This window comes from Schistocerca americana, chromosome 1 (assembly GCF_021461395.2).
Source record: "Schistocerca americana isolate TAMUIC-IGC-003095 chromosome 1, iqSchAmer2.1, whole genome shotgun sequence".
NCBI lineage: Eukaryota > Metazoa > Arthropoda > Insecta > Orthoptera > Acrididae > Schistocerca > Schistocerca americana.
This window is the reverse complement of record NC_060119.1, coordinates 107,957,798-107,978,542: the sequence shown is the minus strand read 5'-3', so window position 1 is coordinate 107,978,542 and position 20,745 is coordinate 107,957,798. Positions and strand designations below refer to the sequence as shown.

The 20,745-nt window shown below is 37.9% G+C and overlaps 1 protein-coding gene across 1 annotated transcript in view; it reads right to left on the bottom strand.

The window, feature by feature from the left end:
• The window catches only part of LOC124621772, a 66,968-nt gene extending 54,376 nt beyond the window's left edge, over nt 1–12,592 (bottom strand). The window contains exons 1-2 of the mRNA XM_047147209.1: nt 12,566–12,592; nt 12,185–12,473 (exon numbers count right to left, since the gene is read on the bottom strand). Coding sequence (XP_047003165.1) covers nt 12,185–12,388 — 204 coding nt within the window. The 5' untranslated portion in view covers nt 12,389–12,473; nt 12,566–12,592. The remainder of the gene's footprint in view (nt 1–12,184; nt 12,474–12,565) is intronic.
• Nucleotides 12,593–20,745: the final 8,153 nt, after the last annotated feature.

Sequence of the window (20,745 nt, the reverse complement as noted above, 5' to 3'; positions counted from 1 at the left end):
TAGCCGAAATTTTTTCAAATGACAACAGTGTTCAGAAAGGATAGATTAAATACAGTTGGTGGAGGAGTATTTATTGCTGTCAGTAGTAGTTTACCTTGTAGCAAAATTGAAGTAGATAGTTCCTGCGAAATAGTATGGGTAGAGGTTATATTTGACAATTGGACTAAACTATTAATTGGATCGTTTTACCGACCCCCGACTCAGAAGATATAATTGATGAACAGTTCAAAGAAAACTTGAGTCTCATTTCAAATAGGTACCCCAATCATACTATTATAGTTGGTGGTGACTTCAACTACCCTCAATACGCTGGAAAGATTACATGTTTAAAGCTGGTGGCAGGCATCTGAAATTGTACTAAATGCTTTCCCAGAAAATTATTTTGAACAATTAGTACATGAGCCCACTTGAAGCAAGTGGTTGTGAAAGCATTCTTAGTAACAAATAATCCTGGACAAATAGGGAGTATCATGACAGTTACAGGGATTTGCAACCAAAATGCTCTTAATGCCTTTTTAAGAGACAGTCTCACTCCTTCTGTTCTGATCATATAAGTGTAGAAAAGATGTGGAATGATTTCAAAGAGATAGTATCAACGGCAGTTGAGAGATGTATACCACATAAATTAATAATTGATGGTACTGACCCCCATAGTACACAAAATAGGTCAGATCGCTGTTGCAGAAGCAACGAAAAAAGCATGCCAAATTTAAAAGAATGCAAAATCCCCAAGATTGGCAAAGTTTTGCAGAAGTTTGAAAGATAGGGCGTACTTCAATACGAGGTGCTTATAATAGTTTCCACAACGAAATTTGGTCTCAAAATCTGGCAGAAAACCCAAAGAGATTCTGGTTATACAAAAAGCACACCAGAGCCAAGCCACAATCAATTCTTTCACCGCGCAATAGCACCGGTGGAGTCACTGATGGCAGTACCACAAAAGCAGAGTTATTAAACACGGTTTTCCACAACTCCTTCACCAAAGAAGAAAAAGTAAATATTCCTGAATTCCAAACAAGAACAACTGCCAAGATGAGAAACATAGAAGTAGATACCCTCGGTGTAGCAAAGCAGCTGAGACTACTTAATAAAGGCAAGACCTCTGGTTCAGATTGTATACCAGTCAGGTTCCTTTTGGAGTATGCTGATACAATAGCTCCATATTTAGCAATTGTATATAACTGCTCACTCACAGAAAGATCTGCACCTACGACTGGAAAATTGCTCAAGCCACACCAATACCCGAAAAGGGAAATCGGAGTAATCTGCTGAATTACAGGTCCATATCACTAACATTGATTTGCAGTAAGGTTTTGGAGCATATACTGTGTTCGAACATTATGAATAACCTTGAAGAAAATGATTTATTGACACATACTCAGCACGGATTCAGAAAATATCGTTCTTGTGAAACACAGCTCTTTATACTCATGAAGTAATGAGTACTATCAACAGGGGATGTCAAATTGATTCCATATTTTTAGGTTTCCAGAAGGCTTTCAACACCATTCCCCACAAGCATCTTCTAGCCAAACTGCATGCCTATGGAATATCACCTCAGTTGTGCGACTGGATTCATGATTTCCTGTCAGAAAGGTCACAGTTCGTAGTAATAGACAGAAAGTCATTGAGTAAAACAGAAGTAAGATCCAGCATTCCACAAGGAAGTGTTAGGCCCTCTATTGTATTTAGATACGATATCTGTATGGTGCATAAGTAACAATTGACCCTGAACAAAGAAAAGTGTTAAGTTATTCATATGAGTACTAAAAGAAATCCACTAAAATGCGGTGTGGGATCCACATCAGCTGGAACTGGCAGATATTGAAAAAGTTCAAAGAAGTGCAGCTTGTTTTGTATTATCGCGAAATAGGCGAGATAGGGCCACAGGCATGACATTGGAGTGGCAATCATTAAAACAAAGGCGTTTTTCCTTACGACGGGATCTTCTCATGAAATTTCAATCACCAGTTTTCTCCTCAAATTGCTAAAACATTCTGTTGGCACCCACCTATATGGATAGAAATGATGATTACGATAAAATAAGAGAAGTCAGGAACCGCAAAAAAAATTTAAGTGCTCATTTTTCCTGCGCGCCGTTCAAGAGTGGAACAGTAGAGAAACAGCTTGAGGGTAGTCCATTGTACTCTCTGCCAGGCACTTTATTGTGAATAGCAGAGTAATCACGTAGATGTAGATGAATTTCGAGCATCTTGCATGGTTTTCCTTTGTCGAATGCTCTTTCTAGGTTGACAAATCTTGTGAATGTCTCTTGATTTTTCTTGGTATCATTTTAAATTGTTGAATGCTTAATTTTTTTTAACTTTTGCTTCCATTAACAAGCGTAACGTCGAAACTGCTTCTCAGGTGCCTTTACCTTTCCTAAAGCCAAACTGATTGGCACCTAACAGATCCACAGTTTTTGATTTTATTCTGCTGCATGTTATTCTTGTCAGCAATTTGGATGCTTGAGATGTTACACAACTGACTGGACTGTAATTCTGGTCTTTTTGTCTTCAGAACTGTGTGGATTATATTTTTCTGGAAGTCTGATGGTATATCTTCAGTCTCATTGATTCTCATGTGAACTTGAACAGTCACTTGATTGCCACTTACCTCAATGAGATCAGAAATTCTAAAGGAATGTTATCCATCTCATCTGCTTTTCCTTACTGCAAGTCTTCCAAAGACTGGATAAAGTCTGACTCTATTAGCAGACTCATATGTCTTCCATCTCGACTCCTATTTCTTCTTCTATCAAGTAGTCAGATATTTCCTCGTCCTCGTAGAGGCCTTCAATATACTCTTTTCACCTATCCACTCTCTCCTCTGTGTTTAACAGTGGAATTCCTATTGCACTTTTTAAAGTTGATACACTTGCTTTTAATTTCAATGAAGATTGTATTGTTGAGATGAACAATCACTACTGGTTGCAGTCAAATTCATATACCTTGCAAATCATTTGAATGTTTCTTTCTTAGTCTGCCACTAAGTCTTTATGAAATGTCTTTAAATTTTTCACATTAATTATGAATTGTCTCTTAAAAATTATTATGAGAGTAATTATTACCTGCACTCATCACTTACATGCCAACACTTTTCTGCACCTAGCCTTACTGATGGAAAAAAAAATTATTTCAAGCTTCAGCACTGTGGAAGTGTTAACAATAACTTCTTTCAGCTTCTTTCTGTGCAAAACAAAATCTGTTCCTTTGTAATGTCACTATATTGTGAACTGGTACCAGCAATTTAACTATATTTGATAAACAAAATGTTCCAAGTCAGAGCAGATCCTTGTTCACATCAGAATGTAATGTTTGTACATTCTTGGTTTCAGAACTCATTTCTGCAAAAATCTAAAATCAATAGCTTTATACACTTGGCCCTAACTAAATTATTGGACTGACACAGCATTTAGCTGTCCCTAGTCCAGAATATTAAGAAGCTGAGGCTCATCTTAAATCCATGAACTTGAACATGAATGCCATTAGCCCAGGAACTCACAAAATGACACCTCCCAAGTACTTGTGAAGAGGTTTGTGCAGGATGTAGCCACTGTGTTTCCCATTGCTATATACCTATTCCGTAGGTATGTTTAATCCCATTTAAGCTAAATAATTTTTGATAGGGAGAAATTTATTGCACTGATTAAGAATCCCCATGTTGCGGTCAGAGGGATGCAGGGAAATGATTTCAGAGGCAGAGAACCAAGCACACAGGAAGTACCATTAAGAGTGCTATGACACTGATGGTGATAATGTGAGTGTAATGTGTGAGTGAGTCATGAACTGATTTCAAGAAGTCCACAAAATTGTTACTGTTCATGATAAAGGTTGGTTTTTTATGTGCAGTGTGTCGTAATAGTTGGTCTAATCGAGACACATTTAGTAGTGGACTTGAAGCTTATAATGACAGGACAACCATAATGGTTCTATGTTTCTTGAAATATATAAGTGAGGAGTGAATGTAAGGTTGTTGTTGTTGTGGTCTTCAGTTCTGAGACTGGTTTGATGCAGCTCTCCATGCTACTCTATCCTGTGCAAGCTTCTTCATCTCCCAGTACCTACTGCAACCTACATCCTTCTGAATCTGCTTACTGTATTCATCTCTTGGTCTCCCTCTACGATTTTTACCCTCCACGCTGCCCTCCAATACTAAATTGGTGATCCCTTGATGCCTCAGAACATGTCCTACCAACCGATCCCTTCTTCTAGTCAAGTTGTGCCACAAACTTCTCTTCTCCCCAATCCTATTCAATACTTCCTCATTAGCTATGTGATCTACCCATCTAATCTTCAGCATTCTTCTGTAGCACCACATTTCGAAAGCTTCTATTCTCTTCTTGTCCAAACTATTTACCGTCCATGTTTCACTTCCATACATGGCTACACTCCATACAAATACTTTCAGAAATGACTTCCTGACACTTAAATCTATACTCGATGTTAACAAATTTCTCTTCTTCAGAAACGCTTTCCAGGTGGGGCACATATAATTCTTGGGATGACCCAAAATAGTTTATACGGCCTTGCCTTGGATTTGACTGCTAGAATTGTGGAGGCAGATTTAGTACGTACACAGTACTATGTGCCTTGTCTGAAAGACTGAGCAAATTAAAAAAAGCTGACAATTTTGTGTGTAATGGAACTAGCATGTGCTAAGGTGCACCTGTATAGCACTCCACTCTTGATATTTCTGACATACAGTATAATCCCACTTTTATGTTCCGGAAATTAATGTTTTCTTGCCATTTATGTTCAGAATGTTAATTCCCACCTGCTTTTGCATTGTTATAATTTTAAACTTCCTGTCATTTATGCTTAATGGAACAACATTACTAGAGGGAAACAAAAACAGACATGACACTGGCAAGGTGTTGGCTTTCAAGAGGGGTTTAAAAGAATTACCCGGTGAACTTTGAGTTCTGATCTGCCTAGTTCTGAATAGGCAAAAGTCATTAAAAGTTGGAAAAATTCATGCCACTAGTGATTAGCAAAGTGACAGGGAGAACAAAAATTCTGATCTAGTCAGTACATAGTTATCAACACAGAATCAAAGAGGGGTTATGCAAGAGTAGGCCTAATAATGGATAAGAAAATAGGAATTTGAACAGACTTCTGTGAACAGCATAGTGAACACATTATCCCACCCAAGATAGGCAAGAAGCCAACACCCACCACAGCAGTGCAAGCTTGTACGTCAACTGTCTCCACAGACAATGAAAAGATTGAAAGAATGTACAATTAGATAAAGGAATTATTCAAATAGTTAAGGGAGACTGGAATTTGACAGTGGAAAAGGAGGAGAAGGAAAAACGGGGAGAATATGGACTGAGAGAAAAGAATGAAAGATGCAGCTGCCTGGTAGCATTCTGCACAAAGCACATTTCAGTCATCACTGATGCTTTGTTTAAGAGTCATGAGAAAAGGATGTATACGTGCAAGAGACTTGGGGACACTGGAATGTTTCAAATTGATTACATAATGATAAGAGAGAGATTTTGAAAGCAAATATAAAATTGTAAGGCATTTCCAGGGGCAGATGTGGGCTCTGGCCACAATTTATTGTTTATGAAATGTCAATTAAAACTGAATAAATTGCAAAAGGGTAGGAAATTAAGGAGATGAGACCTGGATAATTGAAGGAACCTGAGATTGTTGAGCATTTCAAAGGAGCAGTAGTCAAAAATTGATGGAAATACTGGAAAGAAATACAACAGAAGAAGAATTGGTAGCTTTGAGAGTGTGTGGAAGGCAGGAGAGGACCACATCAGCAAAAAGACAAGGCCTTATAGAAGTCCCTGAATAAAACAGGAGGTATTGAATTTACCTTATGAAATGAAAAAAAAAAAAATATGAAAATGAAGCAAATGAAAGGGAATACAGATTTCTCAAAAATGAACTGACAGGAAATGCAAAATTGTTGTGCAGGAACTGCGAGAATACAAAAGCAAGGCTGTAGTAGCGTCTGTGACTAGGGAGAAGATAGATGTCACCTGTAGGAAAACCAAAATGACCTTTGGAGAAAACAGAAGCAGCTATATGGATATCAAGGGCCCAGATGGCAAGCCAATACTAGCAAAGAAGGAAAATTGAATATTACCTCACTATCAGTTAAATAAGTCATGGGTTCCAAAATAATGACATGAATTATTTATAGAAGAATGGAAAAACAAGCCAAAGTCAACCTTAGGGAACATCAGTTTGGGTTCTGAAGAAATAAATGAACATGGGAGGCTATACTGACATTATGCCTTATCCTAGAAGATTAGTTGTGGACCTGCAAACCTACATTTATAGCATTTGTAGATTTAAAGGAAGATTTTTGAAATGTTGTTTGGAATAAAGTATGAAACTGCAAAGATATCAAGAATAAAATAAAGGTACAACTTATACAAAAACCAGACTGCAGTTACAAGTGTCAAAGGACATAAAAGGGAAGTAATAATTGAGAATGGTGTGAGACAGGGTTGTAGCCTATCCCTGAACTTATTCAATCTGTACATTGAGCAAGCTGTGAAGGAAACCAGAGAGAAGCATGGAAAGAGGGTTGAAGTTCAGCAAGACAAAATTAAAATTCTTAAGTTTGCCACAGTTATTGCAGTTCACACAGTTGACATAAGATGAACATCAATGAAAGTAAAACAACGTTAATGGAATGTAGTTGAATTTAGTCAAGTTGTGCTAAGGGAAATGGAGTAAGAAATTAGAAACTAAGAGTTGTAAATGTGATTTGCTATTTGGACAGCAAAATAATGATGACAGCTGAAATAGAGAGGAACTAATGTAGGATAGTAATAACAAGAAAATCATTTCCGAAAAAAAGAAAAAATTGTTAATACCTGCTATAAATTTTAGTGTTAGGGAGTCTTTTCTGATGGTGTTTATCTATAGTGCAGCCTTGTCCTGTAGTGAAACATAGACAATAAGTAGTTCAGACAAGAGAATAGAAGCTTTTGAGATTTGGTGCTATAGAAGAATGCTGATTATTATATTGGTAGATACATAACCAATGAGTAGATACTGAACAGAATTGGGGAAACATTAAGTTTATGGCACAACTTGACTAAAGGATGAGTTTGGTTGACAGGAAAAATGGTTGGGGTAAATTTGAGTGTATATTGAAAGGATAGGCAAATGGGAAGTGGAGGTGCTGTATTTGTCACAGTGGGCAAGAAACTCAAAACCACCAAGTAAGAAACTGAAGCTGTGAGTGAGATTGTTTGGGCAAAACTCAGTATTAAGGGTGGACAAAAAATAATCAGATCCTTCTATTGCCCACCAGACTCAGCTCCCAATGTAACTGAAAACTTCCTCAGTTCACTTGTACTTAAGGTCCCCAGTCATTCCATAATCATCAATGAGACTTTAATCATCCAACAATTAATTTGTAAAATTAGTTTTGTTAGTGGTGAGTGTGATAAGGCATCCTGTGAAATTTTACTACTTGCCTTCTCTGAAAACTGTCTAGAACAGACAGTTAGGAATCCCACTCCTGATAAGAATACATTGGACATAATGGCAACAAACAGACCTGACCTCTATGAGGATGTCCACATCAGAACTGATACCAATGACCATGATGCGGTTGGGACAGCAATGATTACCAAATACAAAGGACAACTAAAACATGAGGAAAGATACACATGTCCAGTAACCTAAGTAAAAATTCAGTAGTGTCATATCTCAGTGAGGAAATTTAAACTTTCAGCACAGGGCAGGAGCATGTAGAGGAATTATGGCTTGAGTTTAAATGAATAGTTGACCATGCACTGGATAGTACAGACATGGTAAAAAAGCTTCTAAAGAAACAGAAATTACTGAACAATAGGTGTAAAGCAAATCACAGGTCTCTAGATAGAGAGATGCTGATGGAATGTGTGTGGCTGTCAAGATAGCAATGCTGAAATTGACTGTAGAAAAGTAAAATCTGAAATCCAGAATAAGATTTTCACTCTGCAGCGGAGTGTGCGCTGATATGAAACTTCCTGGCAGATTAAAACTGTGTGCCTGACCGAGACTCGAACTCGGGACCTTTGCCTTTCGCAGGCAAGTGCTCTACCATCTGAGCTACCAAAGCATGACTCAAGCCCGGTACTCACAGCTTTACTTCTGCCAGTATCTTGTCTCCTACCTTCCAAACTTTACAGAAGCTCTCCTGCTTCTGTAAAGTTTGGAAGGTAGGAGACGAGATACTGGCAGAAGTAAAGCTGTGAGTACCGGGCGTGAGTCGTGGTGAGTCGTGCTTTGGTAGCTCAGATGGTAGAGCACTTGCCCACGAAAGGGAAAGGTCCCGAGTTCGAGTCTCGGTCGGGCACACAGTTTTAATCTGCCAGGAAGTTTCAAAATCTGAAATGCTTAACTCAGTTTCCAAATGCTCCTTTACAAATGAAAACCCCAAGAACTGTCCCCGTTTAATACTTGTATTACTGAAAAGATTAATGAAATGAGTATTAGTGTCAATTGTGTTTAGAAACAGCTGAAATAATTAAAACTGAACAAAGCTCCAGGGGCCAATGGAATCTCTGTCAAATTTTACACTGAATTTGCATCTGAGTTAGCTGCTCTCTTAACTATACTCTACAGTAGATCTCTAGAACAAAAAACCGTGCCCAGTTCTTGGAAGAAAGCACAGGTCACACCCGTCTATAAGAAGGGTAGTAGAAGTGATCCACAAAACTACCATCCACTGATTTGTCGTAGAATCCAAGAACACATTTCAACATAATGAGGTACACTGAACAGAATGAGCTCCTCGATGCCAACCAGCACAGATTTCAAAAACATGGATCATTTGAAACCCAATTCACACTTTTCTCACATGACATACTGAAAGCTCTGGATCAAGGTAGTCAGGCAGACACAGTATTTCTTGATTTCCAAAAAGCATTTGAGTCATTACCATACCTACACCTCTTGTCAAAAGTATGATCATATGGGGTATCAAGCTAGGTTTGTAATTTGATTGAGGACCGAGCGTGTTGTCTTGGATGGAGAGTCATCGTCAGATCTAGTAGTAACTTCAGTTGGTCCCCAGGGAATTGTGCTGAGATCCTTGCTGTTCATGTTGTCTATTACTGACCCGTCAGACAATATTAATAGTAAAGTAAGATTTTTTGCGGATGATGCAGTTATCTTTAATGAAATACCGTCTGAAAGAAGCTGCATAAATATTCTGTCAGATCTTGATAAGATTTCTAACTGGAGCAAAGATTGGCAACTTGCTTCAAATGCTCAGGAATGTAAAACTGTGCACTTGACAAAATGAAAAAAAATGTAGTATCCTATGACTATAATACCACTGAGTCACTGTTGGAATAGGTCAAATCGTACAAATACCTGGGTGTAACACTTTGTAGGGATGTGAAATGGTATGATCACATAGGCTCAGTTGTGGGTAAAGCAGGTGGTAGACTTCAGTTTATTGATAGAATACTGGCAAAGTGGGATCAGTCTACAAAGGAGATTGCTTACAGATCAATTGTGCAACCAGTTCTAGAATATTACTCAAGTGTGTGGGACCCATACCAAGTGGGACTAACAGGGGATATTGAACGTATACGGAGAAAGACATCATGAATGGTCGAACAGGTTTGTTTGATCCATGGGAAAGTAACACAGAGATATTTAAAGAGCTGAACTGACAGACTCTTCAAGATAGATGCACAATATCCCACGAAAGTCTATTAACAAAGTTTTAAGTACCGGCTTTAAATGATGATTCTAGGAAAATACAGGGCATTTGAAAAAAGAACACCCTAGTTTTAAGTATAAATTTAATGGAAACATTAATGAAAAATTGCATCAATGAGTACATATCATGAAAGAGAATTCCTTCAAGTTTTGTTCAATGTTAGTAGGCTTCAATGTGCCCTGCACACATTAAGACGATATTCCACTTCTTGCCACATATTCCGCAACATTCAGGTGTAACTGCCCCAACCGCCGTGACTATTCTTTCCTGTAAATTAATGATGTCTCTTATCTTTTCACTGCACACAACATTTTTTTTATGTGGCCTCAAAAGATAAAGTCCAGTGGTGTTAAGTCTGGGCTCCGTGGTGGCCGAGGTATTGGTCCTGCCCTGCCTATCCACCACACATATCATCATACACAGTACCTTTAGGCATTCCTAATGTGGACTACGTCTGGCCAATGACTTCTTTGGGCTCCGAACACATAAAACACGGATCTGTTGAACATCATCTTCAGAAGTTCTCTGTCTACCTGGTGATTTTACTTTTAAGACACTACCGGTTTCCCCAAAAGACTTTAGCCAATGACGAATAGATTTTGCTGTAGGTGGTTCACCATGAAACTGATGTCTAAAATTAAGTTGCACTGTTATAACTAACTCAGGTTTCACAAGCCAAATAACACACCACACTATCTGTTGCGACATACACATTGTTCCCAAGTTACACTGCACTGCACGCACGCCTGGACTGGAAAAAAAAAAAAAAAAAAAAAAAAAAAAAAAAAAAAAAAAAAAAAAAAAAAAAAAAAAAAAAAAAACACACACCACCAGCACTGGTGCCGTCTCAAGATCAAGCAGACCTGCCAACTGCAGGGGAGCCAAACTTGGCGAGTTGGTAAATCAAACACCACATACTGTGTAACGAATGCAAAATTTCTAGGAATGAATATTGATTCTCAGCTGAAGTGGTGTGAATACACAAAGGTACCTGCAAACAGAATGTCATCAGCATTTTATGCCCTTAGGATCCTATCACCAGTGTGTAACATGCAGTGTCTTTTAGTTAGATACCATTCATATGCACACTCAGTTCTTAGCTATGGCATTCTGTTTTGGGGAACACAATGCACAAAATACGAACACAATTTTCAAACTCCAGAAAAGAGCCATAGGAATAATAACCAAAAATAGTAGTTGAGCCCATTGTAAAGTTCTGTCCAAAACACTGGGGATTTTAACTGCAGCAGGTGAATACATTTACCAGTTAGTTGTACACATCAAAAATAACATTGGTAATTACAGCACAAACAGCTCCATCCATGACCATGGAACAAGAGCCAGACTCAAATTTACCTAGGAAAAATAAACATAAAACTCAAAACAGCATTTTCTTCCAAGAAATAAAAATGTACAAAAAATTACAAAAACAGATTAAAGAAATTGCAGAAATACACTTATTTAAAAAGGCAGCTAAAAAGTACCTGTTATGCAATACATTTTATACATTGAAGGATTACCTAGATAAAACAGAGAATAGGTTTGGTAAAAAAAGTTACACAAATTATTATTATTATTATACATCCAACATTCCACATAACACCCTCACACTATATTTTCCCCCCCCTTCTTTTTTACTTTTCTATAACTAGTTACCCCAACGCTATGCATAGCACAACACTAACACCTCTTCCTGAGCTCAACATCTGTGGCATTACATTATTCAATAAGCTATTTGTAAAATAAAAAAATAAATAACGTACACCAAGAGTAAATCTAATGACTGATTCTAAGTAGAAGTCTGTAAATGTATGCGTATACGAATTAGCTTATTTTAAATTGGTCTAAACTTGTAAATAGTTTGATAACCTAGTATAAAGAGATCTACAGATGAATAACGCTGCTGTTGCGAGGTCATTAGGTTGTGAAACTTGTTTCCTGAAATCAGTTTCGCGAAAACGGTTTCGTATATAGCGATAGACGTAGCGACACCAGCCTACGTTTCGAGTTTCGTCGTTTTTGTGTGCACCAGACTCTTGCCTGAAATGAAAGTTTTGGCAGATGCACATGTTAGGGCCTAGTGGCGGAGTTAATGCTTGTTTGCGTGAAATCGCTGCGTAAGTAAAGAAATGAAAGACGTAGTTGGATTAAAAAAAAAAAAGTCTGCTCTGTTGCTCAGCGACATTGTTGAACGAAATTACTGCGGGAGACACGAGAAGTTATTTCAACCATTTGACAATGTTACCAGAACAACTCACGTTTCTGGTGAATGGAGTTAAGGCCGCGATAAACAATAAATCTACTATTATGTGTGAAACACTGTCGCCAAATCTGAGTCTACATATAACTTTCTTTTTTTTATTATTACTCGTCTGTACAGTAGGCTATGTATTTCGTGTTGCAAAATCGATTCAACTGTTCGTGATGTCATGACTCAGTGTGTGTAATGAACTGCTGTGACGTCATATACTAAATACAGAATTCAGCTTACCAAATTTGTGTAATTTTTCCTCTTATAAACAATCTCCCTTAAAAAGGAATCCGCCAGCTCGAACCATGGAATTTTTGTCTTGTAGATACGGTCTGTTCCATAGCTAGATGATTTATTTGCTTCCATTTTTCGTAATTCATTTGTGTATGTGTTTCTAATTGAATGAATTTTGGTCTGCAGCTCAGGCATCGTTAATCCATCCATGTTCAAGTCGCGCAGGATGGCCTCTAGTGCAGCGGCACGTTGTTGCTTGTTTTTATAGTCAGCATCGTTGAAATCCCACAAGCACCTATGCATAGCATAAATGTCCAAGAAGCGAATAATTTGCTCCGTACCCCACTTCATATTTAACTTTGGCATACTACCGATAAGACACCTAACCTCAAACCACACACAACTACAAGTTTCGTGTCGCCATACCTGGAAGTCGAAACTGTTTTCTTTCGAAAGCGACTTGCGCAACAGCGCGTCGCGCATGCGCACTAGTCGGTAGCGCAGTTCCGAAACTTTGTTAGCAACCGTCGAATGAATTAGCCTTCATTAGGCAGCCTCGTATCTGTCTTTCAAACAAAAATCACTGAATACATAGCAGTTTTGTAAAATTAATTGTAAAAATAACGTTAGTATGTTCTGAAACAATGTAAAAATCACCTAGTAACACGCAAAGACATCAAAGATGATTTATTTATTCTTTATAATTTTATGATGTTCTAAAAATATGAGCAAAGTAGCCTCTGCAGTCGGTTACTTTGACCAATGTAAAATAAACATTGTTTTAAGACAAGATAACAGTTTGGGTTACCTTGTAGGACCAATAAAAATTCAAGGCAGTGTAACCGTTTATTTAAGTTATGAAAAAGTAACAAACATGAACAAAATTAAGGTTTGTTTGTTATCAACAAAAAGGCCAATGCTTGATTAGTAATGCTGGTGTGTCAAAATGTCAGTGACTAGGCCTATACCAGAAAAATATTTTGCCCAAATTCGCCACTATTGACCAACTCTGGCACTGGGGTCATTCCACGTTAAGTGTCCTGGGGCTCCCAGCTCGACCATCTTTAATTTTGATGAAATTTTTACAGGGTATACCTGAGGGCCCTGCATGAACTTATGCAAAGTTTCAGGCTCACCTGTAACTTGGTTGAGGTGCTAGAGCCATTTTCGTGAAGACCACTTTTACAGAGACCGAAAAGTCGTGAAGAAATCGTTAAGTTTGGCATTCCACTGTTCCTAATGTAAAAGAGCTAGACTCTAGCTTCTTGGTATAGTGGTACAACTTTGTGTGCTCTACACACAAATGTTGCCAGTAGAGTTCAGAAAGCAATGCATTTGACATAATCTCAGTTCAAAGTGGGCAACAAATCATGTCACGAGAAATTAGCCCCATAGTTTAACGAGGCATAAGTAGTGGAGAAAGTGCGCTATGGACCTGGTCATTTGCCAAACTACTGTCTTTCTGGATGCTTAGTATATCACAAATTTTGGCCCGGCTTGTGTGTTTAATTATTGTGCTACCATCCTGTAAATTTGCTAAAACACATGAATGTGTCAAAATATACCCGTGTTCAAAGTCATGTATCTCAAAATGGACACCTACCACATTACATTCATTAACACCATTCAACAGAGCACATTTCATTCTATTAGAAAAACTTATTTTCATTTTGGTGTCTCTTTGGGTAAGGTGCAAAAATGTCGCCTAAAATTTGGAATTTTGTTGATTATGTCTTCATTGTTTAAATATTCATTTTGCTGTATTACTGTTCGGATAAATGGAGAAAAGACTAAAAAACAGAAATACTTATTACTGAGCAACTTAAAAGAAATGTTTGTTGCGTACCGCAATAAAAATGGACCGGAAATTGGATTTTCCAAATTTTGTGAATTAAGGCCAAAGTGGTGTGTGACTGTAGGCACAGCTGGTTCACATTCAGTTTGTCTCTGCACAATACATCAGAATGTGAAACTAATGTTGGCAAATAGCCCAATGAAGGAAGATTACAAAATTTTACTGAGCAAAATTGTCTGTAATTTGGAAACAAAGGATTGCATGCTTCATCACTATGAAGTATGTGCAGGAACAGAAGCTCTAAATGAATATTTGGAAAGTGCTGTTGCAGATATTAATGCTGAGGATACAATTCAGTTCAAATAATGCATTCACACTGATAGAGATACACTTGAAACCAGAGAAATGACAGTTGAGGAATTCATTCAACTATTAGTTACAAAACTGTTGGCCCTTTCTACTCACTGCCACATTGCAAAGCATCAGAGGAAGCATTTGCAGTTCACTAAAGAAGGTCTCAAACCAGGAGAATTCATTATATTCATGGATTTCGCAGAAAATTGCTCCTTTATTGTCCAAGACGCAGTGCAGTGATTCCATTGGGAAAATAGTCAAGCTACAATACATCCATTTGTCATTTACTACAAAGGTAATGAAGACCTAAAGTGTGTCAGCTACTGCATAAATAGTGATTGCCTCCGACATGACACAGTTGCAGTGCATGTGTTTTTAATGTACTTGATCAAATCCCTTAAGGGGGCTCAAAATCATGAAAAGTTCAATTTTTACTTTTTTGCGTTTTCTGAATCTGCAGACTATTAGCTTATAATAGATATATAATTTATTCAATTCCGAAGACTACAACTATTTTTAAATTTTTTTTGAAATGTGTTCTACATGGGCGTGACCCACTGTGGCGCTGTTAAACTGCTGTCAAATGGTGTTATTATTAACGTCCGTGTTCATCAGGTACATTTTAGTGATGTGAGATAAAGTATGTGTTGTGGCTAACCTGTGATGGTTCAATATATATATCGCTGGTGTGATTGTCGATTGTTTCATGTTTATTTATTCTGTCGTTATCTCGAAAATATTCGTAATTAATTCTGTTTCTTGAGTCTCTGTTTTGTTGAAGTATAATAATGAGTAAAAGTAAAGTTATTAGAAATCCTCTGAAGGCTTTTAAGAAAAGGAGAAATGTTGGAAAGCCAAAGGTATGTGTTATTACTGTAAACAATAAAGGCGATAACCAAGTGAGTGAACCTAACCTCTCAAGTAAACCTGCCCATAGCAGTCAAAGTGGGAAAGAAAATACTTCACAGAAGAAGCTTGGTTCAATGAGTGAAAACTATGAATGTTTTATGGGCGAATCGGATGTGAATGAAATATTTGATATGTCGGTTCTCAAAGGAATTTTTTCCAACTGTGTAAGATGTATTCATTGTAGTGAAGTTGGTCTGGAACTCTCCATAATAAAGCACGTAGGACTTGCTAGTGAAATACAACTGAAATGTGATAAGTGTTCATACATGACCACCTTTTGGAACAGTGTTGCAGTAACTGCAACTGAAGAAAATGGTAGCAAAATCTACGAACATAACAACGAGCGATGCTTGCTTTAGACAAGGAACGCCTTCGGGCTGCAGACAGGGCTGTAAAGAGTCTAGAAATACAAGCAAGAGTAAACAGGAGGAGGAACAAGAGGAAGCTGGAGGAGGAGTTTGCAGAGGATGAAGATAATCCATCCTATGGACCTGGAATGCACTAAAAAGTTAATCCAATCTTTGTCACTCGATTCCCAAAACTTTTATTTTCTCATACTAATTACATGTTTTCTAAGGATCTTCCAAACATATTTGTTTCAAACTTTCAGTAAATGTTACACAGTACCTTCTGCATAATTTAACACAGCCTTTTTCCAAAAAACTGTATATTTTTGAATATATAAATAAAAAATTGCAAAAAAATGTTGTGAATTTTCATTACAATTGAAAAAAATCATCTTTAATAACTGAACTAAAATTTTGTAAGATCCCTGTGTTAAGTTGTAGCCCATATTCCAATAAATAATCTGTAAAAAGTTCAACTTCCTACCTCAAATACTTTGTGAGGAAAGATGTAATTTATAAGCGTTATTTTAACATTGCAAGTATAGGGTGTTCCGGAGCCCCTTAAGTGCATTTTTAAAGAAATTAAGCATATTCACTCCTAAATCTTTGCCATCAAAAAGATTTTGGCATTACTTCAGAATGGAATTTTTTTGGAACAAGCCATGGGAAATCAGCATGTGACGGAATTGGGGGCACAGTTAAGCATTTAGCAGCAAGAGCTAGCCTTCAACGACCAATTGACGACCAAATCTTAACACCAACTGATCTGTTTGGGGGGGGGGGGGGGGAAGTGTTCATGGCATTGAATTTATTTATATTAAAAAAGAAATTATTGAAGATGCAAAAATTGATCAAAAGAAACGTTTTGAGAATGCATGTACAGCGTCTGGTACAACAGACCATCACCATTTTGTGCCAATTGATGAAAAGTGACTTAAGATTCACAGAGTATCGAATGGTACATTGTCCTTTATAGCAAATGTTAACCAACATGCTAAAGTTGCTACTAAACATGTTGCCATTAATGAACTACAGCCTGGCCAGTATGTTGGTTGCGTTTATGATGGAAAATGGTGTATAGGAAATATCTGTGAAGTTTCATGTGAAGAAAAAGATGCCGTGATTAATTTCATGCATCCTCATGGTGCTGCTCAATCATTTCATTGGCCTGAGATCAACACAAAAGTGCAAAATGGCGAAGCAGGGATGGCTAGAGGACAAATGTAAGGATGTAGAGGCTTATCTCACTAGGGCTAAGATAGATACTGCCTACAGGAAAATTAAAGAGAACTTTGGAGAGAAGAGAACCACTTGTATGAATATCAAGAGCTCAGATGGAAACTCAGTTCTAAGCAAAGAAGGGAAAGCAGAAAGGTGGAACGAGTATATAGAGGGTCTATACAAGGGCGATGTACTTGGGGACAATGTTATGGAAATGGAAGAGGATATAGATGAAGATGAAATGGGAGATATGATACTGCATGAAGAGTTTGACAGAGCACTGAAAGACCTGAGTCGAAACAAGGCCCCAGGAGTAGACAACATTCCATTAGAACTACTGACAGCCTTGGGAGAGCCAATCCCTGACGAAACTCTACCATCTGGTGAGCAAGATGTATGAGACAGGCGAAATACCCTCAGACTTCAAGAAGAATATAATTATTCCAATCCCAAAGAAAGCAGGTGTTAACAGATGTGAAAAGTACCGAACTATCAGTTTAATAAGTCATGGCTGCAAAATACTAATGCGAATTCTTTACAGACGAATGGAAAAACTAGTAGAAGCCGACCTCGGGGAAGATCAGTTTGGATTCTGTAGAAATGTTGGAACACATGAGGCAATACTGACCCTACGACATATCTTAGAAGCTAGATTAAGGAAAGGCAAACCTACGTTTCTAGCATTTGTACACTTAGAGAAAGCTTTTGACAATGTTGACTGGAATACTCTCTTTAAAATTCTGAAGGTGGCAGGGGTAAAATACAGGGAGCGAAAAGCTTTTTACAATTTGTGCAGAAACCAGATGGCAGGTATAAGAGTCGAGGGACATGAAAGGGAAGCAGTGGTTGGGAAGAGAGTGAGAAAGGTTTGTAGCCTCTCCCCGATGTTATTCAATCTCTATATTGAGCAAGCAGTGAAGAAAACAAAAGAAAAGTTCGGTGTAGGCATTAAAATCCATGGAGAAGAAATAAAAACTTTGAGGTTCGCCGATGACATTGTAATTCTGTCAAGAGACAGCAAAGGACGTGGAAGAGCAGTTGAACGGAATGGACAGTGTCTTGGAAGGAGGGTATGAGATGAACATCAACAAAAGCAAAACAAGGATAATGGAATGTAGTCGAATTAAGTCGGGTGATGCTGAAGGAATTAGATTAGGAAATGAGACACTTAAAGTAGTGAAGGAGTTTTGCTATTTGGGGAACAAAATAACTGATGATGATTGAAGTAGAGAGGATATAAAATGTAGACTGGCAATGGCAAGGAAAGCATTTCTGAAGAAGAGAAATTTGTTAACATCGAGTATAGATTTAAGTGTCAGGAAGTCGTGTCTGAAAGTATTTGTATGGAGTGTAGCCATGTATGGAAGTGAAACATGGACGATAAATAGTTGGACAAGAAGAAAATGGAAGCTTTTAAAATGTGGTGCTACAGAAGAATGCTGAATATTAGATGGGTAGATCACATAACTAATGAGGACGTACTGAATAGGATTGGGGAGAAGAGAAGTTTGTGGCACAACTTGACTAGAAGAAGGGATCGGTTGGTAGGACATGTTCTGAGGCATCAAGGGATCACCAATTTAGTATTGGAGGGCAGTGTGGAGGGTAAAAATCGTATAGGGAGACCAAGAGATGAATACACTAAGCAGATTCAGAAGGATGTAGGTTGCAGTTGGTACCGGGAGATGAAGAAGCTTGCACAGGATAGAGTAGCATGAAGAGCTGCATCAAATCAGTCTCAGGACTGAAGACCACAACAACAACAACAACAACTAGAAGAGACACATGCTGGGTCCCAGAACAACAGATAATTGCAGTCATACCAGTCCCAGCTGCTTCAATGATGGGCGGCAATACAGTTTGCCGGAAGCAATAGTTTTGGACATCCGAAAAAAAATTTAAAACATTTAACAATTGAAGAATTCTGTATTATGGCTTGGGAACCACAGTGAGACCCAAAAAGGGCTTTGGAACCTGCTAGACAGCCACTTTCAGGCTTGGGAACCCGCAGTAAAGAAACCCGCCCGTGGCTGACCACGCATGGCTATCGGGCGTGGCCCCTTGGCCTGTCTTGAGATTGGTAGTGGCATAGCCACCATGGACCAGCACAAGGATTTTCCAAATTACCAAAAAAGTCAATAGTTTAGGCGAATTTTTTGCACCTTACCCAAAGAGACACCAAAATGAAAATAAGTTTTTCTAATAGAATGAAATGTGCTCTGTTGAATGGTGTTAATGAATGTAATGTGGTAGGTGTCCATTTTGAGATACATGACTTTGAACACGGGTATATTTTGACACATTCATGTGTTTTAGCAAATTTACAGGATGGTAGCACAATAATTAAACACACAAGCCGGGCCAAAATTTGTGATATACTAAGCATCCAGAAAGACAGTAGTTTGGCAAATGACCAGGTCCATAGCGCACTTTCTCCACTACTTATGCCTCGTTAAACTATGGGGCTAATTTCTCGTGACATGATTTGTTGCCCACTTTGAACTGAGATTATGTCAAATGCATTGCTTTCTGAACTCTACTGGCAACATTTGTGTGTAGAGCACACAAAGTTGTACCACTATACCAAGAAGCTAGAGTCTAGCTCTTTTACATTAGGAACAGTGGAATGCCAAACTTAACGATTTCTTCACGACTTTTCGGTCTCTGTAAAAGTGGTCTTCACGAAAATGGCTCTAGCACCTCAACCAAATTACAGGTGAGCCTGAAACTTTGCATAAGTTCATGTAGGGCCCTCAGGTATATCCTGTACAAATTTCATCAAAATTGAAAATGGTCAAGGTGAGATCATCATCTAAACTGGGACACTTGACATGGAATGACCCACTGGGAAGATGCTTCTTTCACTTCACCATTTTGAGGGGGTTTATACCTTCAACTACATCATCATACCATTTGTGATAACGTACATCTTTATTTACAGATCATTTCCAATTATAAAGAGTTGGTGTGTTATTTATTGTTGTGCCATTGCCGGTAAAACTTCAGTAACACCAGGGTTATATTTATTTTCACACACAAACATACCAACCTACTTACTGATTGTTTTCACTTTTTCTTGTGGTTTTGATAGGTTATCTTCATTCTCAGTAGATGCTGCTAACACTTGTATTTGAATTCTTCTGTACGATTCACAGTCTTCATTCAAACTTTCATCAAGAATTTGTTCTTCTAATAAGCCTTCATCACTGGAATAATCAAGCATTGCCTGGGCTTTTCCCTTCTTAAGTTTTTTTCTAGTACCTGGCACTCGTTTCAAAAACATGTTGTGACTTGAACTGTTCCATTTCTTATGGATTCCAGGCTGTAAACTGCATATTGGCAAGATCCTAGCACCCACTTACTCTCGTATCATACTATAACAACATTAATCTTTTAGCAGTGCTCATTTTCAACATAGTAAGATTCATCCCAAGCTGTATCAGGTCTAAAATAAAACAATGAAAATAATGTAAAGCTACCCACTTTGTCAGTGGTGCAAAGTTGTTCCATTCTTCCCAGAAAATACAGTGATAAATAATGTGTTGATTTCAAGTTTGTGGGTGTGATTTATACAATAACTAATTTCTACATAAAAATGGAAGTCATTTGCCTTACTACAGTAGTACAGATTTGGTTGGCAGAAAATATCCACGATAGCAAGTGGCAGAATAACTCAAATACATGTGCTAGTATAAACTATCAACTGTTGGACAGGATCGAAACTGTTTCGAAATGTTTGTTTGAATAGGTACTGTGCAGGACTGAATCTTTTTAAGAGCAAAAACCCCAGTTTATGGTATGTAGAACTTAATGATGACATTTATGGAACATAATTCTGTCACTGATTTCAGCATCTTATGTAATAAGTCAACATCACATTGCCAACTGCTATCCCGTATTTTGCATATTTTCCTTAAAAAATCTGTTTTAGTGTACGATGT